Source organism: Haliaeetus albicilla, chromosome 12, assembly GCF_947461875.1.
Source record: "Haliaeetus albicilla chromosome 12, bHalAlb1.1, whole genome shotgun sequence".
Lineage (NCBI taxonomy): Eukaryota > Metazoa > Chordata > Aves > Accipitriformes > Accipitridae > Haliaeetus > Haliaeetus albicilla.
Window position 1 is genome coordinate 25513808 of NC_091494.1, and position 18608 is coordinate 25532415.

Genomic DNA, 18608 nt, shown 5'->3' on the forward strand with positions numbered 1-18608 from the left:
ATTACCTCCCCATAAAGCCCAGCAGCAGGGGTTTCTCTCAGAGGTGAAAAGACAAGTTTTTCTCTTTTTTGTGAAGCCAAGACCCCGGCGGTGATTTATTAGGATAAACAGCAGCAGGTTCCCTGCCCCGCGTTTGCACTAAGTTAATAGAAATTATATCCTGTGCCGATTTCCCTGCATGAGATCCCAATTTATACAGGAAGTCCGAAGGAAAAATACAGCACTTGCATTTTTGTTAAAGGTCCGCCTGTGCAAAAATTGCCACTGGGCCTGTACTACCTGGTGTGGCTTTCTGGTTTCTGGTTTCTCCAGCATCCCCGGATGATCTGTATGGATTCAAAGAGAAAAGTCCTGTTTGGGAATGCCTGGAGATGCTCTGACTCCCTGTGACCCAGCGCTGGGCTGCAGCTCCAGGGATGTACTGGGGCAACATCCCAAAAGGAGGGGATTTCGGAAAGAGCTGAGCCGGGTTGTATGGAAACAAGCCCTGCCTGCCAGCACTGTTTCCTAATCCTGGGGACCAAAACCCTCTGATCGTTAAACCAGTGTTCAGAGATTCAGCTGAAGGCTGCTGAGCAGACAACATCCAAGCTGACCTTTGAGGAGACAAGCAAAAAAAAAAAAAGAAAACACAAGGGGGTTACTGTGCAAATGCTGGAGAAAAATAGTCATTTTAGTAAGGGACCCCACCCTTAAAAGAAGACTTATTGCTAATGCATGCCCAGGACATTTCTGCGTGATGGCATGCTAAAAAAATCCTCTCTGAGCAGGGACCAAAGGCTTTGTTGTGGCATGAGTGAGGCTTACAGTTCTCAAGAAAAATCCTGTCCCTCTCTTGCATCATACAGTCGGGGATGGAAAGGACATTTCTAGACAAAAAGGCAGCCAGCTGGGAAGGAGGACAAACAGGGAATACATTCCTGACTTGCTGTTTAATTGCTTTAGTGCAGGTGCAAAAAGCTAAATGAAAGGAAAAATAAGGATGAGCATGTGGGGCCGAATTAATCTCGGCTTTAACCAGGAGGCTAATGCAAGAAGGAGGCAGCTGCTATAATAAATGGGCTTCCACCCAACTTCTTTGTGGTTTCTGTGCTTTTTTTTTCCCCCAGGGATCAGGCTCATTCCTGCGGCACCTGCAGGCGATGCACTCACCAGGTAAGGAGGTGATGGGGATGTCCCCTTCTGCGTGGCAGCGGTGGCTCGTGCTTGCTGAGCTCCTGCCCTCCCGCTCTGCCCGCTGTGGCTTTGGGGTTTCAGCCAGGCTCTGGCAGTACCGGGGTGGCTGGTATTCCCCTCCGGAGGGATGTCGTTGATGCCAGCTGTTAAACAGCTTTGAAACTGGGTCTTGGCAGGACAATGTCCCTTCACTCTCAGCTTGTGAGACCTCATTTTGGGTGGAGGGCTGGCCATGCCAGGGGTGGGTCTGCTTTTCTCTTTCCCTTCAGATGTAAAGCACTTTGAATGCATAAATTGCCCTCTGTGGCTCTGAGCAGAGTTTCCAGCCTGGTCTCCTTCAATAGTTAAATAAGTGCAACGGAGGGTTTAGGGGACTCTGTTGGACTGTGATGCCTCAAGGGCTGACATGGTCCAGCGGCTGCAGCATCTCTTGGGTCTCAGGACCTGGTCTCTCTGCCACACAATTTGACTCTTAAACCCACAAAGGGGAAAAAAAATCCTCCTTTTTTGCTGTGCTCGGAAGGACTCCTGCAAGCAGAGCAGCCTCAAAGACAGTGCAACCCCTGCCTTGGAGCTCAGGCATTTCCTCCCCAAAATAAGTGGGAATAGGTTTAAGGATGGAAACCCTCCTATCCCAGAAAGTGAACCTCATCCTCTTGGGGAACAATGCAAAGCCATCACTGCCAGCCTGGGACTGGCTCAGCTGCAGTCCGGCTGTAAGCCGTGTACTTCTTAATTTAATAGACTGGGGGATGTGAAGGTTTGCTTGCATGTAATTAAAATCCCCGCGATGCCCCTGGGAGCCTGCGTGCTGGCGCTGGCCCCAGCAGGGCTTGGGGCTGGCCCTCTGTCATCCCCACAGCTCTTTTACTTTCACTGGTCAGAGGAGCAGGGTGTCCTCGGTTTCCCTCCCTGCCCTTGCATTGCACATCGTATTTTTTAAGCCCTTGTGGGCTCTTTGTCCAGCCCAGGGTTTCGCACCGCACCTCGAGCTTTCACTGCGTTATGCTGAAAGAAATACAAAAAGAACAAGGTGGGACCTGATAGAGTGCAGAAAAAACTGTGTATTCATTAAAAAGGCAAAATGACCTAAGTTTCTCCTTATTAATTCCCTCCTTACAGCATTTCCAGTCCAGGCACATACCTGTGTTCATCCATGATGCTCTCACAGACATGTGTGGTCCAGGAGCATTGCTGGGGCGTGTGTGTGTGTGTCTGTGCATGCTGCGAGTCTCCTGGTTGTCTGAGCAACGGGACGTTCATCACTAACTCCAGGGATAATTAACTCATTTTCCTGTATTTATAGAAATCCGATGCAGGGAGTGTTGGCACTTATCCTTGATGGGGCCACATTTGGCCACAACATCTTGAATTTTGGCCATTTCTTGCAATACGGTGGCTTTGTCATCATCCCTGCTGCTTGCTCATTAAGCCTGAAATCGGGCAGCTCATTAAGCCCACAAGGGCAGGGGTACCGGCCCCCGCCCAGGGGTGAAACACCCGCAACTGCCTGAGCCGGGCTGCCTGGGGGTGTCCACCTCTGCGTGTCCCGCTCCTGGTTTGCCAGTGCAGGGGATGTTTGCATCAGCGTTGCCATCTCCAGATGCCTGCATACGCTTGGGCTAAAAACAGCGTAGCTCCCGGCTTAGCCGCCAGCAAGGGGAAATTTTGCTGCTTCAAGGGGTTTGTTGCAGGAATGTGATGCAAAGACGCGCTGGAGCATCCTGACTTGGCACCGTGGCGGTGGCAGACCTGTGGGGAAAGACAAGGAGCATCTTTAGTCGGTGTCCGGGCATGCGTATGTCAGGTACGTTCCCATCAGCTGGGACAAATCCAGACCTTGACATGGGTTACCCCTTGTTTCTCCCAGACAGCCAGCAAGCAGCTCAGTACTTTTAAATTGCTTTTTCTCTTTGCTGCTTGCTTGTTGGGTTCGTCTTTGGGGAGGGAGGAGGGTGAAGGCAGTAACGAGGCTTGCTTTCAGGGGCTTGGGGTGCGGGTGGTGGGGCTGGAGGAGGGCGGCTTGCTGCAAGGTGTCGGCATCTCCATCCTGCAGAGCTGGGGAGACAGACTGGATCTCTGCTGCTTGTGCTATTTGTGCAAAGGTGGGGAATGCTTTATTTTGGTATCAGCAAACCAGAAGATGCTTGAAATGGTAAGTGTCATACCCTTCCTGTGGCTGGGACTATTAACAGCTCGTGTCCCCAAGAGTTGGAAGTATTTGCCCTTGAAACGTGAGTTGTCCCAAAGCTGGTTGTGCTCAGGCAAAAAGGGCAATTAAATTAAGCCATGGGGGACCACCACGCTGCTCATCACCCCTAACCACCTCCTACATGGGTGTGTTTCTACCTTCACCTCCTCCTCCTGCTTTGCCTCCTGAAGGCAAAGGGACAGAGGTGTCGAGCTGGTGCTGCCTGGGTCCTGGGAAGGACCAGGCTCCTAAATGCCACCGTGATCCTCTTGCAAGAGCTGCTGTCAGCCCCCGGACAGCGTGAGATCCCCCTTCTACCCTCCTGGCCACCCCCTGGTTCTCCCACCCACAGCCCCGGATCTGGTGCTGGAGATGGAGGTGGATCATTAGGGTTTAACATACTAATGGAAAGTGCCGTGAGGTTTCTAAAAATCTGAGCCCTGCTTGCAAAGCCCCTTTGGAAGGGATGAGTCCTTGAACCGAGCATGGCTGCCCCAGCATAGGCTCAGCCAGCTCCTGTGCGACCCATTCCCAGCCAGGCGCTGGCAGGCAGCGGCTTGTCCTGTGGTCCTGGCCACTGGTCCCGCTTCCCAGCTGCTCAACTGACTTGCGAAGAGCTAAAAATATATGTCTGTGTGAGCAATCACTATAGCTACGGCAGGGGTTAGCCAAAGTGGGCAGCCGGGCAGTGTCACTGCAACCAGGAGGTGCGGCGGCTTGGCAAAACGAGCAACGTGGAGGGGACAGGCAGGGACAGGCACTTTGCTGCTGGTGCCTCTGGTGCAGATCCCCCCATCTCCCCATTTCGCCTTATATTGAAGCTGCAGCACACGACACAGCGGCTAAGAGGGTGTTCACTTCGCCGCTTGCGTTTCAGCAGGGAATGAGTGACGAGCAGCTCCCCGCATCTCCCCACCACCCCGCCACGGAGGGGGATGCCAATGTCTCAGCCTCTGGCTGCCCCGAGCACTGGGTTGAGCCCCAGTTCACGCAAGCAGCGAGGGTCCGCGTGATCGTCACAGCCATCTTCTTCTTGCTGGCGGTGGGTAGCAATGTGGCGGTGCTCGGCAGCCTGCTGAGGAAGAGGAGGAAGTCCCACGTGCGGCCACTGATCCTCAGCCTGGCACTGGCTGACCTGCTAGTGACGGTGGCGGTGATGCCCTTGGATGCGGCATGGAATGTGACAGTGCAGTGGTATGGCGGGGACCTCTCCTGCAAGTTCTTCAACTTCCTCAAGCTCTTCGCCATGTACGCGGCCGCCCTGGTGCTGGTGGTCATCAGCCTGGACCGGCATGCGGCCGTCCTCCACCCCTTCTCCCGTGCTCGCCGCCGCAATGGGCTCCTGCTCCGCGCCGCCTGGGCCAGCAGCGTGCTCCTGGCTTCGCCCCAGGTAGGGCTCGGTGCCTTCCCCACATGGTTTGCCCAGGCTGGGGTGGTTTTGCAGCAGGGTTTCTCCATGCCGGCAGCCCCCACAAGTCCATCCCAATCCATGAGGTCCACTACCACCAGTTTGGTTTTGCTGAGCGAAGCAGTGTTTTCGCTGTGTTGGGTGCTCAGTGCTGCTTTGCACCTTCCTTATAGCACCCGTTCATTGCAATGCCATCAGCATGTTGCGCTACGGGCTGGGAAAAAATTGTGTCCACTATAATTTGCATGCACATGGCTATCCTCTCCGAAAAATGCATCACTGGACCACTGCAAAACACATTGGAGTGGACCAAGACAAACCCAAGCCTTTCCTGACCAGAATAACATGAGGTATTGCCAAAAAATGGGATTTCACAGATGGCAGATCCCATCCATCCTGGCCATACCCATGAGTTAGGTGCCTAGACCACCTCTCCCAGTACAACAGCAGCAAGGAGGTGCTCTCCATGCACAGCCAGGAGCATCTGTAGGATGTGGTGCCCTGTTCCAAAGCCTTTTTAAGTTATTATTTGGTTCTCCATTTCAGCTTTTCCTCTTTCACCTGCACACGGTCCCGGGAGGGAACTTCACCCAGTGTGTTACTCATGGGAGCTTCCGAGCACACTGGGAGGAAACCGTCTACAACATGTTCACCTTCACCACCCTCTACATCACCCCCCTGAGCGTCATGATTGTTTGCTACATCCGGATCATTTGGGAGATCAGTAAGCAGCTAAAGATCAACAAAGGTAAGCATGTCCCAGACCTTTAGTGTCCACCATGACTTTATGACTGACCCTGCTCCAGCCTGGAGCATTGTTGGATATCTGCCCTTTGAAGGGTAAATCAACGGAGGTGCTTGACACAGACTTCTTGACCCCCCTTTTTGCTGTCTTCTGCTTCCTGTGGACCACGGGCCAGACCATGAGATGGTCTCCCCTCTCTGGCAGAAGCACAGTTATGGATGATTATGTTCTGGTTTTCTCCCATCTCCAGCTATCCTTTTGACTCTCCCTGGCAGGTTTGATAAGAAATCAAAACGACCACATCTCCAAGGCACGTATGAAGACTCTCAAGATGACCATAGTGATTGTTGCCACCTTCATCATCTGCTGGACCCCATACTACCTCCTGGGCTTGTGGTACTGGTTCCAGCCAGCCATGATCCAGAAGATGCCAGAGTATGTCAACCACAGCTTCTTTCTCTTTGGCTTGCTGCACACATGCACCGACCCTGTCATTTACGGACTGTACACCCCCTCCTTTCGGGAGGACATGCAGTTGTGTCTCAGGGGCATTGAAACAGCCATTACCAGGCATGAGAAACACCAACCTGTCTCAGTCTCAGAGAAGAACATCAAGGATGGTGCTGTAAATGGTGGGGTGGTATCAGGGGGCTCCAATGGGACAACTGTCAACACGGTCTGCTGAAGAGATGTACCCAAAAGGAGATGGGAGGCACAGCTTTGGGGGCTGCTTTGTCCCATAGGATCGTTCTGGAGACTGTCGTAAGGAGGTTTGCTACCCAGCTTTATTGGGTGAGGGTCTCTGGCCACAAACCGGGAAAGCATCTCCTCCCTGTACTCAGGGTGAAAAACATTTAGGGGCATTTATGGTCATTCCTCCGTATTTTGGCAGCCCCATAATAACTAGAAAACCATCCTTTTTGTACTCTACGCATGCTCTAGCCCTGATTCTGGGATCAAGCATCTGCCATACTTCCAGCATCAACCCCTGGGAGGAGACATGCCGTCTCCTCTGTGGTCCAGGGCCATGTCCAGTGGGGTGGCCAGTCTTCAAGTGCCCTTTGCACCTACGTCCAGGTGCGGGGCTGCATGGATGCACAGCGCTAAGTGGTGTCACCCTGAGAGGCTGCAAAGGTGCTATCAAAGGCTTTTACTCCATTTTCTCCACCCATTGTAGGAAAAGCTCTCTGAAAATTTCGGATCTCCTGGCTCAGAGCCTGTCTTGTTCTCCCACAGCTGTGTGTCAAGGCCTGGGAAGGATACAAATCTTTGGGGAGTGACTAATGCAGGGGCACTAGTACCCCTGTGCATGGTGGGGAGCGAGGAGGTGCTGCGGGGATGGAGGGGCTCAGGCAAGAGGGGTGTGAAGAACCACAGTGGGATGGAATGGTATTCCTTCTCTCTTTTGGAGACAGCCAGAAGGGAAAACAGTCCCTGCTGCCTTGTTCTGGCGTGCAGGGGGTGGTACAGACACATCCTTACACAGCACCTCTCTGGAACACAGGGTTGACCAGGAGAGACAGTATTTGGGGTAACCAGAGAGTGAGAACCAGACCCAACGCTGCCCAGCCCCTCTTGACTGTCTCTGTCCCCATGTCCCAGGGCACGAGCTGGCAGGTCACAGACCATGCGCTGAGCTGTCCCCATATTTGCTTTGCCCTAAGTGCTTGATCCAATGCCAGCACACCGTCTCTGCCCCGAGCAGGGTGGGTGCATCCACCCTGCAGGTGATGCCTGGGATGTCCCAATGAGGAAGGTGATGGGAAGCACCTGTGGGTGGAGGGGCCCATCAGCACCTATGGATGCCAGGTGGGTGGTGATGGTCTTTGGCTGCACTGCATGAGCAAGGGAGGCTGTTGGAGGGATCAGCTGAGCTGTGGTGAGTAAAATGGACCTTTTGCTTTTCACCAAGGTGCCAGAAGTTGCTTGTGAAGGGTGGAGGCCTCTTCTCTGGGTTGAAGAGATGGGTTTATTCAACTGTGTTGTTCCTTTCTGTTTAATTAGAAATTGTGGATTATTTCTTTGTTTGTTCTCTGCTGATTGTTATTAAATGCATTTTTTGCTCTTGAAGAGAAATTTAGTTTTGAGCCAGGTGGGGTTGTTGGGGTTTTTTTTCTGCTTTTGTGAAATCTTTGGCCAGATTAGGAGCTCTGGACTTGGCAGGAGGCAGTTCCCTGAGCATTTTTGTGTCCACTGCAGCTTTGAATGAGCATCTGGACTTTATCAAGATGAAAGAGCTTTGTTTTAAAAACAGCTCTTGACTTGCTGTGGTTGCACGTGTAGGGAAGCTGGGAGATGTCTCCCTCCAAGAAAGCAAATCCCCTTTGGGCACCGAGGGGGCTTTCTTGCCCCTGTCTCCAAGAGGGGATGGATCCCCATCGGTCAGAAAGGATCTGCACTGGTTTCCCATTGACCCAACTAACAAATTATTAAAACTCGGGGGGGTGGTAAGTAGTCCTTGCAGGTTGGCTGAGTCTGGGCGATGAGGATACGGGAAGCCATGGTTCTCAGGGTGATGCCAAGCAGTACATGGGTGTTGAAGGCGTGCCTTTCTCTATGCTAACTATCATTTATGCTAAACATGCTGCTCAAGGAGAAAAAAATTCAATTAGAGCTGCAGGAGCCCAGACCGACTGGTGGGGATTAGTGTGAGCCCTTTAGGAAGGATCCAAACTCCAATGAGATGCGTAATTGCCATTTGGCTTTCCTGGGCACTTTTTGCTCAAGGTTAATTACGCAACGCTAACGGGAGCAGGGCTCACTGCTGCCAGGCTGGCTTGGCTTGACTGGTGCAAAAAAGAGTTTCTTGTAAGGTGATGGGAATGACTTGCGGTAGGGGAAGCTAATTTATTCACCAGACACTCATTTGGTCTCTCTGTTTATATTACTGATGATTGCTAATGGGAGGTAGAACTTGAAGGTGTGTTGGTTTTCTGGCAAGCCTCCAATAAGTAGGAACGTGTCTTTAATCTCCTGAAAACTCTCCTCATCTGCTTTCTGCTGAGTGAGAGAGAACAGGTCCGGTGTTGTTCACACACTTAAGGCCACTTGTCCTCCCTTGCTCAGCAGCAGGAGAGCTCAGAGACCTTCTCCCAGGAGCAAGAAGCACTTTTTCCCTTGTGGGTGGGACCCACCACCTTTACATCCCACAGGCACAGCGAGAGGGCAGAAGCAGGTTTGGTTTTAGGTGAAGAGTAGGAAAATTGGGATGCTGGCAAGGATACATACCTTGGTCCTTGGGGCAAGCACGGCGCATCCCCTGGGAAGCTTGCAGGCACTCCAGCGCTGCTCCTTCTGCCCACCTCTTGATACCTTCCCTCCTGTTGCTGGTGCTGACATTTTGGGAAGCCTGGAGCGTGGGCAAGGTGCCCAAAGTGACAGCTTTCATAATAGACGGAAAATATCACTAGAAAAGCGTGCTGCCAAGCTGTGTGCCCAACGTATGCGGGAAGGGGGGAGTGAGGAGGTGGGCAGCACCTCCGCAGGGGAGCTGGGGCAGGTGTTTTCTGGGTCACTGGGGATCGACCTGGGTCTGGGTCCTGTCGGAGGTGGACTGAAGCCCGGGCCTGGTTTGGATGTCCCCGCATTTCTGATTCTGCAGTTCTTAAATCAGTTTGTACTTTAGAAAGAAAAAGATTTTTGCATCACTCATCAGGAGTGTGAAAACTGGAGCCTTGCTCCTCCCTGCCCTGTGGATGGTCCTGCTTTCTGTGGTGGTTCCCTCTCCCCCCACATTGTCTCAAACCCCTGGTCTCCGACAGCACCTGCCCTCCTCAGCTGGCTCCTGAGATCTCTCCACATATATATATATAAAATATCTATATATTAAAAAAACCCTTATATTTTTATATATATAATCTATATTTCCCCTTATGGGAGGCAAATTCTCCCACTTCCCCAAAATCTGCCTATTCCCCCTGGGAAACACCAGCTGCCATGCTTCTCCTTGCAGTCACAGCAGGATCAGTTTTGTCTGACTCAGTAACAGTTCCTTAATATTCACCACAGTAATGCAACGAACATATTAATAAGCACAGGTAGCTCTATATTTTACAACTCCTCGACCTCACCCTGGGCTGCCCGCTTCAGACACAGCGGTCCTTTGTTTGGGAGGAAATTCTGATTCATTCCCCATTAGCATTTTTATAGTACTGTGCATGTTCAAAGAGCCAGGCAAGTGGCTTAAGAGGTTAACGCGAACCTTGGGTTAATTCATAATATTGTTAGTTACTCAGCACAATACTTGCATTAATCCAGCTGACTGCATCTCGCCACGGTGGGAAACACATGCTGGAATCAGCAGGGAGCACAGAAAACAAGCGTGGGAGTAGGATATTAAGTATTTTGCTGGCCTGCTGAGGTAGAATCTGAGCACCTTAAATGTATTTATTCTCCCATTGCCTTTGAGGACAGTGTTACCTTGCTCCACAGATGTCAAGCTGAAGCACCAAGGAGGCTGTGCCCTGCATCCCTGCATGCCTGGGAGCGTGAGGGATGGGGCTATGAGCCCTGCAAGGGGCACTTGAGATGTCCATCAGGACTCAGCCCCCACCTGCAGCCACCTCTTTCTTCTGGGTCTATTTAAACTGTTCAAAGCAGAAAAAGCTGATTTTTTTCCTTTGATACCTGCTGATTTAATTGCAGTGCTGGACTGCGTGCATCTGCCATGAGAGCCCCTGCAATACTTTTCTCTCTGGGGCTATAGCCTGGAGCAGCTGGTGTAGAAGATCCGCTTGGGAACTAGCTCCCTACACGGATGCTATTGCCCCACACTTGGGAAGAGAGCTCAGCTGAATGGTTTAAAGGCAAAATAAAAGCCCAGGCAGACATTAGGAGATAGTGCTGAACAGTCGCTATGCATTCATTCCTTTTGCTTACTCGTCAGAAACTTTCCTATGCAAAGAAACCCTAAGAAGAGAGCCTCAAAACCCTGCTGCGTTCCTCCCCATCTGTTCCTTTCGTCTGACTCGTGGACTCCGGGTTTGTGCATTTCCCTGCAGTGCAAACAGCCAGCCAGCCCCCAACTGCTGCCTAACCTCCTCCTTTTCCAAAGGGCCCCCGATAGCCCATCTGTTCCGAAAGATGTTTCGTTTGCAGACATACAAGCCTTTTAACAACACAATACCCTTTAGACAGCATCAAATATGTCTAGGTTTTCTGGCTGGTTTTACCCTAAACTGATACATATATGGCCCAACGCTATATGTAACATGATGAGGTGGACCAAAAATGGGCAAACATTCCCAAGAACCCCATGCAAGTCTCAAACCCCAAGTTTCTGAATTGGAATATCAAGGAGTAAACTACTATAAAGTAGTTGAGTCTGTTGTGCAATAAATTGTTAGTTTATGTATATTTTAATTGCAAATCAACACTATAATTAGCATGTACATTTCTTGGGCTGAGGTAACGCAATATGCTTTAACAGTGAGCATTATTAACGGACTGTAAAAGGCAATGGGGAATTGGATTATAATGTTCTTGTTTTGCAAGCTGTATGGTGAATAAATAAATTTGTTCTGGCAGCAAAATTAACTGGAATAAATGCTTCTAGCTCCATCCACCAAGAAGACAGGCTGCTGTAAATGAACTTGTTCTCAGCCTTGAGTTAGAAAACCTGATTACCAGGTCATTATTTCTGGCAATTAGGTACCAGAACAACATCAGAGAAAGAAGAGATTTTCTTTGAAATATTTAATGAGTAAGGTAGTAATCATAGACTCATTTGCTGGAAATATGTGATGAGATTTTATTTTTTTTTGTGGTTAGGGTTCACTGTGCAATGAAAACCTGCATTTATCAAGTCTATTACTAAAAGCTACACTGCAAGCTTGAACTGTGGCACATATCTAGCTTTTCTTTGCCTACAATCCCTGGGCTCTTCATCAGGTTTATGCCATGCCCAGTCACTAATCAGAGGACAGTCCTTTGCTCCTTTTTCAGTTTCAGGTAGTTGTAGGTTGCTTTGTAACAACAGCAAATGCAAAGGACTTGGACAGGAAGGGGAGAGTGTTGCCTTGTTTATGTTGCACGACTAAATGTGTGTTTTTAAACAAACCCCCAAAATGCCCTTCTTCAAGATCATTCTTCTCATAACTGAATCACACTACACCAGCTACTAGAAAGAAAATTGACTCTATCCTAGCCAAAACCAGGACAGAGATACTGAGGTTTTACACACCAGCATTAAGCCAAAGCACTTTGCAAACAGCGTTAACAGCCACAGTTCTGGCCACAGAAAACTCCACTTCTTTGTGAGAACTTAGTGTGGCCAGTCTATCTTACAGACATGTAGTATTGTGCACAGGTTGTCACGTGGAGGCCTAAGTGAAGCCTACGTGAAGTTAGCTGTCCTACAAATGTTCACAGACATAAAATACAACCCTACCAGTTCTGCTGCCATTTTACTCTGTTTCAGGAAATAGTTGGCAAGTTACTGTTAGTTAGTCCATTTGTTCATAAAGGGAGGCTGAAAACAATTCAATACAGGTAAAAATGTTGAACCAGATCCCAAAATCCAGGCAGCCCCAACCCCCAAAAGCCTGTCAGGTGGCAGCATAAGTGGAACCATTCACCCTCCCTCTTCTTGGTGCAGAAAATACAAGTGGAAAGCAATTTGATAGGAATAATCCTTATTCAGTATCGATGCTGAAGGGCCTGAGTTTGTCTGATCTGCACACTAACCAAGGACAAGATAGATCATGGCTGAGAGCACAAACCTTATAGATGTTTTATGGGGTGGGGAAAAAACCACACTAGAAACCATTTAACTTGTTCCATTTTGGTTGCTGTTTTATTTCTTGTTGTTTTCTTACAATCACTATGCTCAAATATAAAAATTCCTGGCCAAAGTCAAAGTTAGTTTTAGAAGTGATCCCATCTGCATTGATACATGCTAAACATCACTAAATTCAGTTTCTGAAAACAAACTGGTAAGACTCCCTACAGGTTGCTTTGCCTAACATACAGAAAAATCTTCCTTTCCAACTTGTACAAACATACCTCAGTTTGACAGAAAATAGTTACACCTGAGTGTTTCCATGCTTAGTTTTCATTAATTTTAAATAACTTTTTCCCCTGGACCCTTAACAATTGGTTCATGCTAAGCTGCACCATTGTGATCCTTTTCAGCTGTACTGGGCATCCTCATGAATCACAGGAGCACAGAAATAAGAATAAATGGAAAGTTGCCATGAGGATAATATATTGGTGACAGAACTGGAAAGCTCCAGGCACCTTTATTTCCAGAGCTCTGGAACAGATGCAGTGCATTGCAGATTGGCTATTATTAAGGCACGTGGTGAAAATAACAGTTTATCATCTCCGGCAATTCATCTCTCCGAGTCAAACATTCTGTGCCAGTAGTAGACAAAGGCTGGTGAGTTGCTGGCCCCTATCACTATTAGCAGCAGTAGGTACAGCATCATCATTACGGCAAAACGGTGGGTGTAAAACCAGGAAGATTGACTAGAAGGCCTGAAAAGGGAAAAGTACATGAATTCTGTCAGAGATGCATGAATACCTTGGCAAAGAGTGTCTTAGATTTTGTTATTTTAAACTGTTAAGCTAATGCAATAAAACCAGACAGTTGTTCCACCATCTCTGTAACTAACAAAGCCTGATTCCCCACCCCTTTTTGCTAAGTCTCCGTGTACAATCCAGTCTTTTCTCCCCATGTTCATATCTTTCTCTGTGGTTTGGAGCTGTAACTGTCTAGCCTGTACACCCATGCTGACTAGCTGGGTGAATGCTGCCACTTAGGACAGATAAGGGCAGGGTTAAAACTGCTCTAGTTTTAAGAGCTGCAGTCATCAGTTTTACCCTTTGTTTCCTACCACAAACAGATTATTAGAGCTCTCAAAGATACTAAGCGCTTACACGCCTGGTGAAAAAAACGTATTTAGCTGAGCCTGGGAGTCTCAAAGACTGAGACAGAGACAACATGATGGTGTAAGCCTTACTTCCACAGGAAACAGGCTAAACCCAAATTCTGGCAGTGCAGCATATCTTTCTTGCTTGTTTTCTGTTGTTTTTCAAAAATGAGATGTGTTTATCTGGCTGTTATAGCACGCTCATCAATCTAGATAGCTGAACTCTTACCTCCTATGCTGTTTCTGTGAATACACTAGTAAGTATTTAACTCGTAAAAGCTGATTGTTTGTGACAACGAAGTATTTCTGTGGTACATCACCCCCTTCGCTGTTTTTCACTCTTGCTCTTTTTCTGTCTATTTCTTTTGAATCTGAATGGCAAGATAAAAGAAGAGGTCTTTGGGGGAACAGAAAAGCAAAAAAAGATGCACTTCAAGTAACTATAAAAACGTAAACAACCAACCCGCCCCCCCACCCCCACCCCCCACCCCCCCTCCCACAAGAGTGGGAATGAGATAACCAAAGACCTACTCTTGGTATTCCCCTGAATCCCTGAGCATCCAAGAATAGACTGAAAAGTTTGCTTGAGGCTATACCACTCCTAGTCATCCTTGGTATGGATGGCATTATGGCCCAGACCAGGATGATAAGGAGGCAGGTCTCCCATGCAGTGCTTGAGGACCTGCTAATATTAACAGGGAAAGAAAAACAACATTGAAGGACTGATTGAGCCCTGCAAGCAGGAAGCAATCAAAGGAGAAGGACAATCTGATCAGAGGCTTCCTAGACATCTAATAAAGCTCATTATTGATACATTTGTGATGCTTCTGTTCCACCATCACAGGTGACATGATCAGGCATTATAGAACATGATTTTATCATGCTACTGAAACTAGGTGATGCCACCAAAATATTTTCTACCCCTTAAATATACTATTTTAAGAGAAGCTTCACAGACAACAAGGCTGTTGTGTATTTGCTGAGGGGTCAATCAGAAAACGAGCCTGTAGCCAGTTTCTGCTGAAGCGTATCCACGCTCCATATATTGCACTGTTTATATGACAGCATATAGGCACAAAGCTGAAATATGAGAAGTGCTAAGTAAGAGGTGAACTGCACATAGTTATTACTGCAATAGACTCACCTTTCTTTTTCACCTGACATTTTACATCTGGGTGGTCAATGATCTCGCAAACAGCTACGCAGCTAAGGGTAGAGCCCAATGCACTTTGTTGCCAACCAAGACCATGCGGGCTATAAAGGAGAGCCAGACTCAGGTCACTGGTAAGATAGGTACCTTCACCAAACAGGGATGTCTGAAACGGAGCAGAAATATATCCTAAAATCCTGTAGTGCAAACTATAAAAAACATACAAGTGTTCATTACTTTAAGACTGGCAGTTCTCTTTCTGAAGGTAAATTAAGAAAGGCTTTTCTGACCCATGTTGGGCCTGGTCCATGCACTGTTTTTGTCCTGGCACAACTTCCTCGGGGTGGGGCAGCTGCCCTCTCCCATCCCTCAAATTAGCTGCTTGGCACAGCCCTTGGTGTGGACAGATTCATGCCTTCCCGGATTTGGATTTAGTTTGCCAGCATAAGTATTTTATATCAACATGACTGTACTGCTGTTAGAGGCATTTCACTGATTTATTGAGACTGCCATCATTCAAATAATCCAACCTCCACAAACAAGGCAATGCTTTACTTGCATTTAAATCCATGCTTTACTAGAAAAGAGGGAATTACTTCTCAGTTGTGAATTCCTTTCAAATATTGACTGTTTTAATAACTTTGAATCACAGGATTTGCCACACTGGCTAAAATTATGAATCCAGTAAGTCCACTGTACCTGATAAGCCACTAGTTATAAGGAACATGGGGGAAAAACATAGTCCAGGTTGACTGGAAGGTTAAGCAGCTGCTGTGTAAAGCTGCATTACAAATGACACAAAAAGCCAGGAGTCCCAAGTGCCTTTCTGTGGAAATCGGAAGAGGTGCAAATCCTATGGGAAGTCTCCCTTAACCAGGCCATTTAAAGAAGGCTCCATTTGCAAATAGCACCTAAAACTTAGTTGATCTAAACTTGAGGCCAGGCAGAAAGAGAGACTGTACATTGTCTGGGCCACTATCCTCCTCCTCTGTGTACAGGCACTTTCCAGCTGCAGGCTGTCAGATAGGCCAGTATTTTCAGAGGCGTTACACTTCCTTACAAAGAAGCAAAGGATAGCCATAATTCATCACACCAGAGAAAAGGGTTTTGTGCCGCTTCCAGTTTTTACCTTCAGGCTGCACTAGAAAATCGAACACAACCATCCACAAAGGCCTACACTGAAGTGAAAACAGCAGTATAAGATCATCAGCACATTTCATATCCCTAAAGGAATTTGGGCCTATTTTTAAAAAGTGTCACTAGCTGCAAGTGACCAACAGAAGATGGTGCCAACACCAGGAGCCTCACCCTGTTCAAATGGCAGTGCAGGCCATTGTGCAGTATGGAATGGAAGTTCTCGAGGCGGCTCCCGTGGAAGGCATAGATGAGGTCCCGCTCTCCCTTGGTCTCAGCAAACTTGGTATTCATTTGATCACAATACACGATCTCAAAGAGGTAGTCTGGAGCAGGAACCACAGCCCCAGACATGCCTGTGAGTTCTTGGATCTTCTCGTACTTAAAAACAGGAAGGAATATGAGTGTTGGTATATGCGCTTTAGATTACTCACTGGAAGTTTTGCCTACCGTGCCTTAGTCTTTCACATTGCCTTATGTGTTTTGATTATGCTTTCTGTGCTAGAATTCAATACTGTCACAATTCAGAAGGAGTAAGCGGACAGTAAAAATTTTGACGGTTTCTTGCTATCAAAGATAAATCTTAATTCTTCTTTCCAGAAAAAAAACCTGAATTGTGATTATGAATTAACTGATGATGCAAGGGCAATATCACAATTCTACTTTGGCTACTAAGACGATATATTCATCAGCTGATCTTGGAAGAGGCAAAAAAGTGGAAACAGAAGTTGTTTTCATCTTGCTACTAATCTCTCAAACTACTTTGATCCCTGTTACAAAAGTACCTCAGTGGCTCTCAACCTTTCCATTTTTGGGGCAGTATGCAGAAGTACAAAGTTGGCTTTCTCAGTGAGAAGCAGGACCTAGGTCCATGACACCTGAGTTGGACTATCTTGGTCTAGAACATGCATGTGTACATGCTACGTTAATAGGAGTAACCAACTACAATCACTGCCCATCATCAACTACTGACAGTGATAACTTTCTTCCAACCAGTGTTCCTGAAAATTTTATTTAAAAAACATAGCAAACAACCCTCTCTATATACAGAAAAAAATGCATTCACGTTGAACTGTCAAGCTGTCACAATAACCAACTAACTTCCAGCACGAGGAAATAATCTCTGAAGTGCAAGTTTGCCTTAAAAGACAAATTCTAATCAAGACTTTCAGAATTCAAAACTTACCTCCTGTTTCTTAGTACTTTGTATCATGAAGACCTTAGATGACAAAATCCAACTAAACAAATCCCAGGTCCTTTTCTCTGTGTTTGGAACAGACTCCAGAAGTTCTTTCAGGCTTGGTAGAGCGTTGGTATCTGCAAGCTAACAAGACAAGCATTTAGTACAAGCTCCTTATTTTCATTATGATTAAAGAGAGACCTCTAGTGAAAACAAAACAATATTTCACCCTAATAAGTTGTAAACTGAAAAGCAGTTTCTGTTATGACATATAAACAATTGTATTCAGTTTGTGGGAAAGTCTGTCACTCATCCTAACAACAGATACCAGACAAGTCACAAAATATTTGTGTTTACCAACAATATCTATAAGGTACACACAAGAATAATCAAGCAAGCTCGTGAAAGAAAACAACCTGTCACGATACAGGATCTGCAGTGGGATAAACACAGAGGGGCTGTTCGGGCCGTGTAAAATACAAACCCTTCAAAATTGATCTGAATTTCACGTAGGGCAAGCTCTTAAAACGCTTTGTATCCCAGCACGGGATTTGGAAGTTTTCACGTGTGGGTCTATTGGTCAGAATCCCAAATGTACCTTAAAACCTGGATTCCGTGACCGGATAAACAATTCATTCGGCTTTATTCGTAACCCCGAGGCGCCGCTGCCCTCACCTCAGAGGACAACCTCGCCGTCTCCCCCAGAACAGCCCAGGCACGGTCGGCCTGGGCTCCCCCGCCTACCTAGCCCTTTCACAAGGCCGCTTCCTCACTCCAGAGGCAGAACACCCCATTCCCGGTTCGGATATACACCCCCGGGCCGGGGGCACTGGCACTCACCAGCCCCTCGAAGTCCTTGGTGTCGCCGCCCGCGTAGCGGCCCGGGAAGGGCCTCAGCGCCGAGTCGCGCTTGTAGCTCTGCAGCGCGGCGGCGAAGAGGCTGCACCGCAGGTCGGCGGCCAGCGGGTCCCTCCCCGCCGCCTCCCTGACGCGGGAGGCCGCCTCGCCGGGGCCGGGGCCGGGCGGTGGCATGCCCGGCGGGGGCTGCCGAGCGGCGGCCGCTCCGAGAAGGAGAGAGCTCCCGCCCGGGCGGCGTCGCCCCTTCCGCCTCGCCGCCGCGGCCGCGGCCTGGCCCCGCCGCTCCGCCCCGCCGCCGTGCGGCCGCCTTTCCCCGCCCCGCGCCGCTCCGGCGCTCTCCTGCCGTGCACGGCCGCGCTGCTGAGGCCGCCACGGCGGCGGCTGTGCCCGTTCCTCGGGGACGGGGAGGAGGGAGGCTTGGAGGAATGGCGCCTTCCCCTCGGGAAGACACCGGGGCGGGGGGGGCTGGGGGGGGTGCGGAATGGCGCCTTCCTCTCAGGTAGAGATCTGGAGAGGGGTACGGGGTGGGGGGAGATGGCGCTTTTCCCTCAGGTAGAGAGCTGGAGAAGGGTACAGAGGGGAAATGGCGCTTTTCCCTCAGGTAGAGAGCTGGAGAAGGGGGGAAACGGCGCTTTTCCCTCAGGTAGAGAGCTGGAGAGGGTACAGGGGGGAAATGGCGCTTTTCCCTCAGCAGAAGACCGGGACGGGTCGGTGGCCCGTGGGGCAGGGAGGTGGAGGGGGAGCCCAGCCCTTTGTACCCACAACACCAGTGCGTCGTGACCTCGAGGCAGGGGACGGCGGCAGCGTGCTGCGATGCGAGTTGCACGGTGGCCCTGTCAGACAGCTTGTGCCCTGTCCCCTGCACAGCGTCGGGACGGTTCCAGGCCCTCGTCCC

The 18608-nt window shown here is 48.9% G+C and overlaps 2 protein-coding genes across 3 annotated transcripts; one reads left to right on the forward strand and one right to left on the reverse strand.

Moving 5' to 3' along the window:
* The first annotated feature begins 1574 nt into the window (after positions 1–1574).
* Positions 1575–11055, forward strand: LOC104310399 (gonadotropin-releasing hormone II receptor). 2 transcript variants are annotated; one of them, XM_069798586.1, is made up of 4 exons: positions 1575–2983; positions 4245–4757; positions 5322–5523; positions 5796–11055. In XM_069798586.1, exons 2-4 carry the CDS (start codon positions 4251–4253, stop codon positions 6203–6205), a joined length of 1119 nt encoding a protein of 372 aa, XP_069654687.1. In that variant the 5' UTR covers positions 1575–2983; positions 4245–4250; the 3' UTR covers positions 6206–11055. The 2 variants fall into 2 exon arrangements, with proteins under 2 accessions (XP_069654687.1, XP_069654688.1); XM_069798587.1 differs by having other exon boundaries at positions 1576–2983; positions 4248–4757.
* A 1230-nt stretch (positions 11056–12285) lies between these two features.
* Positions 12286–17990, reverse strand: PARP16 (poly(ADP-ribose) polymerase family member 16). The gene is made up of 6 exons (XM_069798588.1): positions 17696–17990; positions 16862–16999; positions 15850–16056; positions 14536–14707; positions 13621–13762; positions 12286–12996 (listed from the first exon to the last, which is right to left on the reverse strand). Exons 1-6 carry the CDS (start codon positions 17885–17887, stop codon positions 12852–12854), a joined length of 996 nt encoding a protein of 331 aa, XP_069654689.1. The 5' UTR covers positions 17888–17990; the 3' UTR covers positions 12286–12851.
* Positions 17991–18608: the final 618 nt, after the last annotated feature.